At 39.5% G+C, this 13368-nt stretch overlaps 1 protein-coding gene across 1 annotated transcript; it reads right to left on the bottom strand.

The window, feature by feature from the left end:
- Positions 1-4361: 4361 nt before the first annotated feature.
- LOC146453524 (uncharacterized) lies at positions 4362-12293 on the bottom strand. The gene is made up of 7 exons (XM_085096529.1): positions 12046-12293; positions 10949-11209; positions 10294-10548; positions 8655-8885; positions 6804-7049; positions 5344-5456; positions 4362-4591 (listed from the first exon to the last, which is right to left on the bottom strand). Exons 1-7 carry the CDS (start codon positions 12208-12210, stop codon positions 4480-4482), a joined length of 1383 nt encoding a protein of 460 aa, XP_084952655.1. The 5' UTR covers positions 12211-12293; the 3' UTR covers positions 4362-4479.
- Positions 12294-13368: the final 1075 nt, after the last annotated feature.

Here is a 13368-nt window from a genome sequence, read left to right as displayed (position 1 = left end):
CAGACGGCGCTGCCAAAACCGATTCTGCGCCGGTTCCACCAAGTTGGGCAGCTGATCATTTCAAGCAAACGAAGGGAGATCGGAGCATCACGTTTGTGCAATCTAGACTTATCCACAAGATGACCTCGATATTAGTGCCTGTCGGCTTTCGCAAGTACTCTAAAAATTCAGAGCATAGTACCATATATTCAGGCAACATGATCTTGTTGGATCGTGTTCTTACTTTGACCCATTAAGGCCAAAGAAACCATATTTTGTCTGCTCAAATTCCATTACTGATGGATGAATTATCTTTTATCGTATGAAAACTGTCATACAACAGACAATTTTTGTGAACAATAAATTGAAAATTGGGTCTTATCCAGATGAACTAGACAGTGACATTGCTTTGAACTCTCCTTGAGTAGCATTTATAGTAGCCTGCGAATACAGCCGCCTCTCATCGCTCCCGGCCCCCGAGGCCCGGACGGGAGCGATGAGAAGCGGCTGTATTAGCAGGCTACGTTAGACTGAAATTTGGAAAACTTTATCAAAAATCAAAACAACTGCGCGAGTGTAGACGCAACCAGATAAAATTGTGATAACCCAAAACAGTAACCTCAGTTTGAACTGATTGTATAATTAATTATCTTTGGGATCTGGCTGGACGAAACATCGATTACAAGGGCGTACGTAAGCACAAGGTCAGCGGTCTACTGGTGAAATGTATGTAACACAATCTTTGTGACCAAATGTATAAAACGACCTAAAGTGTTACGATGTTTCGTATAGATGTCCCATATTTCTTAAATATCCAGTGTAGCCGCTCAAAGGTATGAATTATATAGCACTCTTAGCTATTTGCTCCATTTTTTTCAAAAGTAAGATTGAATGAAAAAAGTCCTGGTTTCATTTTATTTCATATTAACAAGATGCCTGCTATACTGGCATTACGCGAGATGCTGGGGCTGATTCATTAATTCCAACTGTATGCTTCGCCGATTGATAAAACTATCCTTGCTAATGGAATAGTTTGAGTCACGACGATCGCGTTACGTTGTTTCCATTGTGTTACGCTACTCAGGCTAGGGTTTCAAGGGAAATTGCGGGAATTCCATTGCGATAACGTAGCTTCTCAATGACCTCTTTTCAGTCTCGCGTCGTGGTCTAAGACTGTCAAACAAAGCACGATTCCTTCGCCAGGAATTTACCAATTTCCACCGTTTTAAATGTCGGGTGCTTCTTAGAAGTTATTCTTTCGATTCACCGCTTCAAAATGAACATGTTAACAATATGGCGCCAAATTTAATCCGTTTTTAACAAATAGATCAAATGATACGTTGACGTCACACAGGTAGGGGTGAGTGGGTCCCCTCCCTCGCAATGTAAGCGACAAGAATGGATTTTGATTGGCCTGCTTCTGTTGAAGACAATCAGAACAATACACCCCGAGTAGGAGAGGGGTGAGTTTAATGAACAAATTAGTGTACAGATTTGTAGCTACGAGGGAAAAAAAAAAAAAAAAAAAAAGAAATCGACCCGTTTTTAGACACAGTATGCCCCCTCAGGGCATCCCGCGTGAAAAAAAAAAGAAATCGACCCGTTTTTAGACACGGTATGCCCCCTCAGGGCATCCCGCGTAACTAGTGTTGGGACCGGTTGACAACGTAAACTGACCCGTGTACGTACATACGGCTTTTGAACTCCGCTAAAATCTTTTGACACTGCGCCTAAAAGATAGAAAACCAAGGAAAATAGTCTTATAAGCATAGGTCATGCACAAAAAGGACCCTGTAGCAAGAATCAATAAACCATTGTTGTTTGTTCATGCCGTGTTTATCTGAGTTTTAACATCGGAATGCCGTGACAGAAAAGCTCAAATTTCACTGAAGTCCTACTTGTAATTCGCGGCCTCAAAAATTTATTTCTGTGTTGCCCATAGTTTTGAAAGCGGATTTTATAAGAAGAAATGATGCTCTTTCACGTGGTGTAAATCTTTATCCTCAACGCCATGTACCAGTTTATGATTTTAGTCTCGCAAATTTGTCAATTTGGCATCACGAGAAATCGCTTTATAAATTGTAAATATTGAAAAATCTCCTAAATATTTAATTTTCACTTCAGATGAGTAACATACATTCATAATGTCTATAATTATGTACTTTATCAGACTGGATGTTTTTCGTTTGGAACAAAACTGGTTTGATTTTTAAAACAAGGTCTTCGCGACATGTAGTGTCAGACACCGAAAACCCGGTTCAGGAGCGGTGAATTCAAGATCATAGCCTCACATCTAAAATAATTATGGGATCGAAGTAAAAGATGTATTTCTTGCAATAGTTTACCGTGGGCTATGTTGTGAATTTTTTTGAGAATTTTGAATTTTTCGCTATTGCACACCTCTGGTTGATATTTACAGACATCCGCTCTTAAATATGTAAACAAAGCTCCACCCCCCTTCTCTCCCTTAAATCATGAACAATTCCAGGCCATCTCCATACGCATTGCCGTGGGAGAACTGTTTTGCGGTTCCCAACCAACAGCTACCACTTGCCTGCGCTGGAGCTGGCGCTTAAAGTAGCGCTATGCACTCGCCTTGGCAGTAAAGGGTCACCGATACGAGGGTTTACTCCCGCTCCTTGACCCGACGGCTATGCCATGCTGATGAGCCCCAATAAGGGCGAGACAGCTGTCCATGGCTGCCACTGCCCGGGTAATATGGTTGTGCGCATGCGTACGGTATTGGCCATACCACGGGGATGGTACGTGTGTCTCAGTGCTGATAAGTGTTGTTTACAGATTAAATGTGCTTGTACCAAAATGTATTTCTTTTCAATAAATGTATTTATTGACTTCAAATAAGACGTTTTAATGAATTTTATTGTAATGTAGTGTTTTAAAGTCATCCCAGGTCACGCGTGAACGATATTTTTGAAATTTGAACGGAGTTTTGAAATTTACATATCAGTTTTGAAAATCGCCAACGAGATTTCAGAGTTTCCCTAGCTTATTGACAGTATAAAGCTATGAATTTTTCTTTACATTGCAAAATTGAATATTTCAAGAATTAATAACAATTGTTTCCCAAGTATTTTGAATCTTTTTTCAGTTAATGCGTCTTTTTCGGAACGATTTCCAGAGAAATGTCCAACATTCCATTCTCACGTCGGACATTACAAAGAGAAATTCGAATGTTCATTTCATTCTTGGAAATACTGTTCACGCGTGACCTGGGTTGACTGTAATTGTATAAAAAAAGTATTGATCCGCGGGTCTTTAATTTCAAGCTTAAGGGTTTTTTTTTTTTTTTTTTTAAGACCCTCCTTCAGAGTACAAACATGATAATCATAACGAAGTCGTATTTTTATCAGTCAAAAAATGTCACTAGTATATTAGTAGTTGTTGTTTTAGAAAATGGTGTGTAGTATTGTAAATTTCAATGTAATCTAACTAACTATTATTATTCCCGTTACCGTATATTTTGTATCTTATTGTGTAATCAGCATTTATTGTACACCTTGTAGTTAGCGTTTTCTGGAATCTTCTTTGTAATGTCGTAATTGTGTACAGTATTTAAATAGAGGTCAAGGTTGTTGTTGTGCAGTTGGTTGTTATTCTTGGAAGGAGAAAAAGGACAGAGAAGTAAGAAGAAGTAAGGAGAAGCAAAAAAGTTTGTATTGCAAGGTCGAAGGCGAAATTGTTCAAGTCACTGTCAAGAGCCATTGGCAGGAGCCGGCCGTGTTTTCCTTGACATAAACCCCTTTGTCAGCGGCGGCGAGTGAACAAGATTTCAAGGCGTGTGCATAGAAATTAAAACTGAGTGCGGCGGAGTCAAACAAGACGGGAACAAAGAAGAGAAAAGGCGCCAGAAGAGAAAAAGCAGAGGTTTGTGTGAAACGGTTGTTGGTGCGGTTTGTTTATGCGAGTGGTTGAAGTAGCAATTTGTTTGTGCCTGGAGAAGACTTCAAGAACAAGGAAGGACTGAACTGAACTGAAATAAGTAATTTAGTTTAAGATAATTAATTAGGTTAAGAAAGTTTTTTTTTTACGTTACCGTTTAATGTGTTTACTAAGCGTTTATGTATACTAAATTAATTAAATTTGTTCTATTACTTAGTCTTGTATTACTTAGTGGGTTTGCGGGAAGGGTTTTGTACAGTCCCCTTTTAAATCGTGCCTCACAAGGGAGAGATCCACGTCACAGAAGTCTCAATGCTTTTTACAGTCCTTTTACATAAAAGCCCAATCTGAAAACGCTCCCTTAAAAGAACAGATTTTAATCTTGATTTAAAACAGTCCACAGTGGAACACCGTTTAATGATACTGATCATTCTGATATTCTTATTTTAAAACACGACTGCCGCGAAGGAAGAACAAGCTAGTCAGACTTACAAAGTTCCCTTTATTTTACATTAATAAATCAGATCTTTACAAAGCTTTCAAATTTCATCGAAATTGTTGTCCTGAGCTAACGTAAACCGCCCATGAAATGACCTTCTGTTACTCGTTAAGTGTTTGGTGTGACGCAGAGTGGCTAACTTCAAGCTGGAATCGCTCTCCGATTAACGAGAGTCTTCTACCCTGCTTGGTAACAGGCACTTTAGGCTTGTTCCTGTTGGATGAAAACAGTCTAACGAAAATTGTTTACTGTACAGCTTAGTTAGGGAGGAATAGTAGTTAGACGCGGTGATGATCAGGGCGCAGCGCCCTTGCGGGCAAATAACGCCTTATTAAACTACCGGGGTAGTTATTAATTCTTTTTAAGTTTTGGTGCAATTAAAACGCAATTTCACAACAATTTGATTTTGTAGTTGTCTAAACTCCTATGCTCCTTTTATATATTTATGTGTGTTATTTCAATTCAAACTATCTCTTTGATACTCATTTGAACCATCCCTGCTTAATTGGACATCTCCTGTGTAAATATTTGTTGAATAAAATAAAGAGTTTTTTTGTCCATATATTATCGGCGGAAGAATGACGTCACAAAGTCTGCTCTTAGTTTTATAAGATGTCTAATGTTTTCTGATAGAACTTGCCACATGAATATCAAAACTGAAAAAAATAATTTTTGAAATAATTGCCTCTCCAATCAAAAGACATAACGCTTTGAAATTTGAATTTCTCGTCATTTTTTACTATTTAAGGAACAAAATGAGAAAAACTTCAAATTTTAAAAGTGATAATCGTTTGAGTGGATATACGTTTCAGAAAATGTTTCAGTTTTAAATTGTTTATGGCATGTTCTTTAAGAAATCATCATTAGATATCTCATAATATAATACTAGCTAAGAGCCAAATTTTGGCGGCAACGTTTTGACGTCAGTTTCCTGCCGTACTAGTTCACGGTCATGCACTACTCACATTAAGCCGCTGCTGTTTTCTCGATCCACTCGTCTGTTCCGGATCTCATGAAGCATGTTTGTGCGGCAGTTCATCACTTTTAAATGATCCATACGCTGTTTGACGTCTTGAACCTGGAAGAAGTAATGCCTTTAACATAAATCAAACTGTAGCGGGAGCCATAATCGGGGATCAAAACCGCAACGAAATATCAATTTGACAGCCGGGCTTGTTTTCAGAAAAACTTGCGCCATACTTGCATGACGGACATGCATGTGCAGAAATTGAAATTTTTCTACCCATTCAAAATAGGGACCGTCCCCGATTATGGCTCATGATTAGAGCGCTCACTGAAGAGAAATGAATTTCCCAATTTTGTAAAACCAAAAAAAAGTTTCCCTTGGATGTCTTCCAATATGTAATAAGCACTCGTTATTAATCACATTCTCAGTCAGAGAAACACAACAACGTATCCCAGTGAGAAAAATCACATCTCATGACCAACAAATACGAAAGATATTGATATTGCTAAGCTTGATATAATAAAAAATACGCGAGCTATACTGCTTAACTTAAATTATTTCCTCGCGAAGCGAGGGCCGAAGGCCCGAGCGTAGCGAGGTTAATAAATTTGTCGGGCCGAGCCGGCCTGAGCGGAGCTAAGCCGCGCGAATTCGAGCGAAAAATATATTTATATATATATATATGTTGATATATGTTTATATCTTTGAAGGTGTCCGCACAATGACGTCAGACTGTCTGGCGTTGTCTGGAGCAAAATTTGCATACACCGAAAAACATATGCGTGCATGATCAAATTTCAACTGCAATGTTCATCAATATTCACTGGATACAGAACTATCTCTCCAGAATCTTTTCCCTTTCTTTTAGAAATCTTTTTTTGTGAAATAGTGCATTAAAGAAATTACACGCTTTGTGGCCGCGGTAAATAATTTTCCGTGGGAAATAAATTCATCGAACACGACAGCGCTGCACGCCCGTTGTACATTACGTCGCGACAGAAATAGATTTTCAACCGCAAACTAGCCCGTGGAACTACGAAAACACTATGCTCATAAAAAAAAAATCTTATGCGCCTTTTAATCTCCTCGTTTGATGCTACAATACGTGTAAAGAGGGCTTTCCACCCAGCCCCAGCTTCGCGAGGTTTTGCGAGTCACGTATTTCTAGTTACCGGAATATTTCGAATGTTCTTCGGCAATCTTCGGCAATCTTCCAAAACGTTCGAGAAACGATCGGAAATGTTTATATGCCCTTCAGACTTACGTCACACAATCTGGTGCTTTTTGTACAAGCTTCATCCTTGAGTCTTAGGTCGCTAAACTCGAATCTTGAAGACAAATTTCATAGATTCGCCCACCCACATACTACCTTTGGTTAAATTTATGAAAAAAATAATAATAAAGTCCTAAATCATCTACTACGATAACCTGATCAACATTAAGAATCAGAAATAAAACCTTGGATATGGCGAAAACATCCAACAGCTGTTTCTGTACATCCACCAGCATGTCAATAGCTTTGGATTTAGCGTTATCTTCATCAGCCATCTGACTGTGGGATTCCTTGATCCTCCGGGCCTTTTCATGTGCCTCCTGTATGGACACCTCCCTCTGAAGGGACTTACGTATCAGCTCCTCCTGCATACGCTCCTTATTATCCTGTTGACTTTGTCGTACTTCAATCTTTTTCATCTTCTTTTCTCTCTGAATGTGAATATACATGATTTCAATAAGCTCCAAAATGGATGTTTGTTTCTCTTAAGCATGTCGAAGTTGTTGAGAGTCAGTATCGAAGAATAGGCCCACAGCATCATATCCATATGATCTTAATTACCATAAAAATATTTAGTTATCCTCAAACAATTTGCATTAAAACTCTACCTGCCGGTCACTTCTATTCATAAACAAGCACTTAGCTTCAAAGCCCCTGCGTTTAACTTTCGCGCAGGACCCTTGCCAAGGGTGTTTACTGTTAGGCCTTCACATTTTTGAATCTCTGCAGTCGATTACTCTGAAAACTTGCAGGAATTTTGGTAGACAATAGAGTTATATCATGATTGTCATTTTGCTGGCGGATCGCGCATTATCGTGTTGTTTTAAGCTACTAAAGTTGGAATTACCGAAAAGCAGATTTTGCGTCCAGGTTTTCTGTTTGACGTAAGCTTCCTGGCTAAGTTAAATGACTACATTATGATTTTTGACCCACCCACACCCCTCCCCTTCGGCTATGAGTACCAACCTCGTTTCCAGGGCTTTTCCTCATAAATGGGGAGAGGCGACAAAACACCCTGGCATCGACTGGTCACATGCTCCACGAACAGCCAAAAGCTTGGGTGTGATAAATTAGCGATGACTAGATTATGAATTATGTGTGACATACACAAAACGAACGCCTGTTGTGCATGCTACATCGAGGCTCGAATTTAGGGCATTACTATCGTAGCAAGATGGTGGAAACCGACAGAAAGTACCTGTAGTCAGTCGGCTTAGATTAGCTCTGAACCACCGTCAATTCCCTTCTCTCAGTTCGAGTTTGCTCAAAGCTTGCCCCCCCCCCCCCCCCCCTCCCTCCCACAAATTCACAGCAGGAAAGCCGTGGGAACGAGGTTGGATAATTACTTTGCTTTGTTGCCTTTTATGCATGCCCTTTTTAACGAGAACATTTGACTGCACGTTCGACCGTAACAACAGATATCATGTAATATCTGGTTTGCCATGCTTCACTGATGACCACTTTTTTATCAAATTGGTTTACAGCCGATTTCATTTTAGTCTGCTGATGGTTTCTTCAGTGTGATTCGCCCACCATGATCCGCCCACGATCAGCTGAAATTCAGAGGTCTTCTTTTCGTTTTTAATGTTTACATTAAGGGAAGTCATTTTTACGTTTACTTAATTTAGTTTACCTTGTCATGTGATCCGCGAGGGCGAATCATGGCGGATAAATGACCACCGGCGAATCACAGTGACGGGTAACTGACCGAACCATAACGGACGAATCAAAGCCAGCCATTCTAATGGCAGGCGAATTACTTTGACCGGCCAATCGCAATTATAACGGAATCACAATGTTGGGCCAATCACAACGGATGGGCGCTTTAATTAGGTTGACCAGTGAATCGTGATGGGCGAAATACAAGTGCGTCTACAACTGACGGTCAAATCCTGGTATTATATAATAGTAGGTAAATCACGCTCGCACATGCACACTGTAGTGGGATTCGGCCGTAAATTTGGGATCATTCCAAATAAGATATAATTTCCGTTCGATATAAGTTAGATTGATTGACTCTCAGTCTTTAAACCAACCTTGAGTTTAGCAAAGATTTTAAGTAGTTGTTCTTGAACTTGTAACAGACTCTCATGCGACTTCCTTCGTTCATTTAATTGTTGTTGATATAGTTCTTGTCTTCTATTTCTTTCCTGTTCCATTGTTTGCGCTTCACTGCCACATGGTCTTCGTCTGATCTCTTGCAACATCATTTCCTTAAGTTCTTCAGTTTTCTGGCGTTCACCTGTTTCTTTAGCTTCCTTAGCATCCTTAAACAAGAAGAAAAGTCACTGACTGACTGACTGACTTATGATTGATGACTGACTGACTAACTAACTGACTGACTGACTGACTGACTGACTCGGACTGAAAGAACGAATCAATCAGTGAATCAAAGAATCAATCAATCAATCAATCAATCAATCAATTATATTAATCAATGCACATATGTATAAACTGAACCAAACAATTAATAATTAATGAATCCATCAATCAGTTACATAAATGTGGAAAAGGAATCTCTCATAACCTGCAAGTGGTTATGAACTTGGAAATGTCACGTTTTCTTTTGGAGCAACGAATCCAGACATCGGAGAGCTGGGAGGCAAACTCGGGAGGAGAGCAATAACGGACAACAAACTCAACAGATAAAATGGGCCGAGTGCAGGAACACAGCTTGAGACACAATCAGGTTGGGAAACATAATAAGAGAGACTAACTTGCTCACTGTTCACTAACTCTGAACTGAACAGAGAAAGAAGAAAAATGACTAAATACATGACTAGAAATAATGCTTTTTATGATATATATTTTTTTAATTCTGACAAAACTAATTGCCAGCACTGTTTTCTCTTTATCCTTCCCATATCATGTTCACTAACTCTGAACTGAACAGAGAATGATAACAATGACTAACTACATGACTAGAAATAATGCTTTTTCATGATAGTTTTGTTGGAATTTGACACAACTCATTGCCAGCACTGTTACCTCGTTTACCATATCCGCTAAAACGCGTCTTGCCTTTGAACTTCCAACTTATTCTTGGTTCCGGCCACACTGTTTTAAAAGTATGTTCTCTGCTTTTTTATGATAGTTTTGTTGGAATTTGATACAACTCATTGCCAGCACTGTTACCTCGTTTACCATATCCGTGCAAACGCGTTTTTCCTTCCAAGGCATAGTGCCCTTACTTGATCACCAAATGCCACCAAATTTACAGCTTAATTAGAAAAAAGCATTCTGCAGAGCAAAACTGTGAAGGTAGTTTGGAAACAAAACGCGGATTTCATGGATGGAAGTGGATTACATTTTGTCAAATTTTATTTCAAAAGGGATAGCCCAGAGGTAAAACTTGCTATTCTGATAAACCTGTGACTTTTTAGCAGTGATCTTGTTTGTTTATTTCATATTTTTGCTTACACCTTGTATTGTGATTTTTCCTTCCTACTTGAGACAAAACAGTAAAACAAGTTTAAGACAAGTTCCTGGTCAGGTTTAAAGAAATTCCAACATACCGCTTGCACGCTGTCGCTTCAAACAAGCCCTTTCCCTCCCCACCCCGCCAAAAAACATGTTTCCTTTCCTCAGTATATCCTTTCGAAATCGTGTATTTTTTATTTTATTTTTTTTTTTATCCCCATCCTATCAATAGCCGGTTTTTTCCCTTCTTCTTACCCGCATTCTTTTGAATGCATTTTTCAAATCCGCGTGCACCTGGCTCAGTTTATCATTGGTCTCGGCCATGGCGATGCCTTCTTCACTCACGGTCTCTGTTAATCTTTTCATTTCCTCAATTTTTCTTTTTCTTTCCATCTCAAATATCTCTCGTGCCTTCCGCCGGGCCATGTTGCTTAGCAACTCCTCGTGCATGTTCATCTTGGTGTTTTCGATAGTTCGTCGTTCCCGTTCGCATTCCATTTGGTATTTTGCCTGTAAGTAAACACATCGATTAAAAAATTGCTTTAGTCAATGAAAAAATAGAGTTTGATGGATAGTGATTCGCTAACCGTCTGTGAACGTCAAGTAACTTTTGAACTGGCTCCAAAATATAGAGCACGAAAAAATGCCGCGAATGAAAAGAGCCTGAGAGAGCTTCGGGAGGTTTTAAACGGATGAAAGCCGCATTGAAGTCATAAACGCAACTTGTAACCCTACCTGCACCGGGCCTTTTCTCGCCCTCTTTGTTATATTGTATAACGTGTTTCTAGCTTTTAAGTCTGTGGATGAAATCTTTAAGAGAAACCCATTGAGTGTGAAAATTACTCTCGACACTGAATTAAAAACTACTTTAACGTCTCCATACAGCCCCTGTTAGATATGTACAGCTTACATCGTGAATTGCAAACAGATGCAGAAGTTCCTGGTGGACGTTTGAGAGCTGGCCACTAGTGAGAGAAATATCCAGATCTGTTTCTTCCACGTCACATGAAAACGGTATTGACATGCGTCGAGTTCTTTCGCCTTCTTCTGCCTTGTTTACCAAGTTTACTGTCTCCTTCATGTTAGAACCCTCAAGGTTCGTCAAGTTTTTTAGCATTGTTGCTTCGTCCGTTAACCAGTGGGAATGCTCACTTTTCAACTTCGCCACGTTCTGCAAAATAGTGAAAGGAAAGTTGGTAATGAAGCTCATAGGATAATTTGTTTCATTCATATATATAAATTTATCGTAAATTTATCATTTTACAAGAGCACCCGGCCATGTACGGCTTCAAACACAGCGAAAGAGCGTTTGCAGTTGAATCACAAAAACAAGCGTTGCTTTAAAGTTCGCCTATCAGCGAATGCCCGTGTACATATGGACCTTTTGTTCACAAATCCTTCATCTTACATTTGAACTCCAGAGCTATAGGGACATGCAGGTACATAACTCGATTTTTTTCCACCATCGTTTCACCTTACAACGCAGAATAACATTATTACCTTTTACTTATAATTATGTGCACTTGTAATTTAGGTTTTATACCCACTGGCTTACTACATTTTATGGTTTCAGCGTTCCCACTATCGAGGGGTAGTGAAACAATGAACTAAAAGCAGGGAGCGCACAAAAGATGTCGTGTACTTCTCGCTGCTAACCCTAAACTCTGAGTGATTTCGGCGGATTGGTTATGCTCAGTGCCCATAATCTTCTGTGATGGCCATCGCCGCGCGCAGCTTAAACCTCAAGATAACGCATTTCATTTTAGTGGAATATTTATCAAGATTTACACTAATTCAGTCAGATTATTCACTCTCAGTGTTTTATGCGTGTTAATTAATTCAAGCTTGGCCATCGTGAGCTATCACGTGATACAAATCTCTAGCTCATGGCCAATGGAATATAAACTCGTAAAGGTACAATGTATAAAGTAAACCCGCTTTAGATCACCTGTATATAAATAATTCTAAACTTCATACTGGAATCATCTTTTCTCTTATAATTATTACCTTGTGCCGACCACAATACCTTCTCAGCATACTCTTCACTCCCATAATTTCTTTTTCAATTTCCTCAGGATCAAAGTCTGTATCACTATCGCTATCATCGTCTTCGCTTTCTGTATTACTTTCCTGGTGTGTAATAGGTCCGCTTATTTCAGCGCTTTCGCTCATAGCGAGGTCTGCTTATAAAACCAAATCACCCGAAAAGACTTTTCGATTCACTCTATAGAAAAGAAAAGTAAACTGTAACAAAGCAAATTAAATCTATTGAAATTAATTACGTCACACTTTCGGGTCTTCCTGCACGCGCGCAGGCCATTCTCATCCCCAGACCTCCGCGGTTTTAAGGCACCATTGTGCGTAAAGAGCAAATTTTCAACAATTCATTTTCACAATATTAAATTATATAATATTCAAATTTTAGAATTCGCAAAAAATCCTTCAAAATTTGAGAGGTTAGATTTTTCCGCGTAAAATTCCCCGATATTCTAAAAAAAAAAAGAGGAATAATAAATACCACTTATTAACCGAGAGTGAACTTATTACAGAGAAATGTTAGACTGAGGCCTTGATGTATTGACCGAGCGATAGCGAGGTCAATACATCAAGGCCGAGGTCTGAGATTTCCCTGTAATGACCGAACGGACGAGGTTAATAAGTTATTTATTATATGGCCTTTTTAGCGCTATTCTTAAAAAAATACACTAAAAAACGACTTACAGCATTATCGTTCGCGGTCCTTTGCAGTTTTCACGTCTACCTTTTTTTTTGGGGGGGGGGGGGGGGCGTAGGTCTTTACAGATCCGATATGCTGTGCCTTTTAAGCATGGTTTTGTCCATGCTGTGCCTTTTAAGCATGGTTTTGTCCATGCGTTTCAATGTTAAGATGGTTTTGTCCATCTACATTCAGTTGACTTTGCAAGACAGGAATTCAATGCTTTGTCTGCTTTCTCCCTGAGGCACGTGATGTGGCAACGCGTGGTTCGGAGAGCGGGCAGGTTCAAAGTACGAAACTTGATAGGACATGGGTTTTGTTGCATTTTATTTGAGCTGGCTCTGTTGCTGGTTTCATATAGAACTGCTACACCGTGCTGACGAGTTCCAATAAGAACGAAACAGCTGTCCACGGTTGCAGCCCTGTTTTGTCGGCTTCTGTCGGGTTGTTGTCTCGCAAAGTCAACTCTTTCACGTAGTATCAGCCTTGCAGTTTGTGTTACTAAAAAAACACCGGAAGTAATTTTCCACATCCGCTTGCGCGCGCAAGAGATCAAGACACAGTTTCGTTGACAATGAGACAATTTTTGTCTTTATTACGTCAAGATCTAGGGC

The sequence above is a fragment of the Pavona decussata genome, unplaced genomic scaffold, assembly GCF_977016875.1.
Source record: "Pavona decussata unplaced genomic scaffold, jaPavDecu1.1 SCAFFOLD_330, whole genome shotgun sequence".
In the NCBI taxonomy this organism is placed as follows: Eukaryota; Metazoa; Cnidaria; class Anthozoa; order Scleractinia; family Agariciidae; genus Pavona; species Pavona decussata.
The sequence above is the reverse complement of the archived record's forward strand: the minus strand, read 5'-3'. Positions and strand labels throughout refer to the sequence as shown.

Excerpts from the sequence above, each read along its gene's own strand:
- LOC146453524 (XM_085096529.1), bottom strand. The coding sequence starts at position 12,210 with ATGAGCGAAAGCGCTGAAATAAGCGGACCTATTACACACCAGGAAAGT. Across the intron at positions 11,210-12,045 it reads GGTATTGTGGTCGGCACAAG|AACGTGGCGAAGTTGAAAAG; the intron begins GTAATAATTATA and ends ACTATTTTGCAG. Across the intron at positions 8,886-10,293 it reads ATGCATTCAAAAGAATGCGG|GATGCTAAGGAAGCTAAAGA; the intron begins GTAAGAAGAAGG and ends TTCTTGTTTAAG.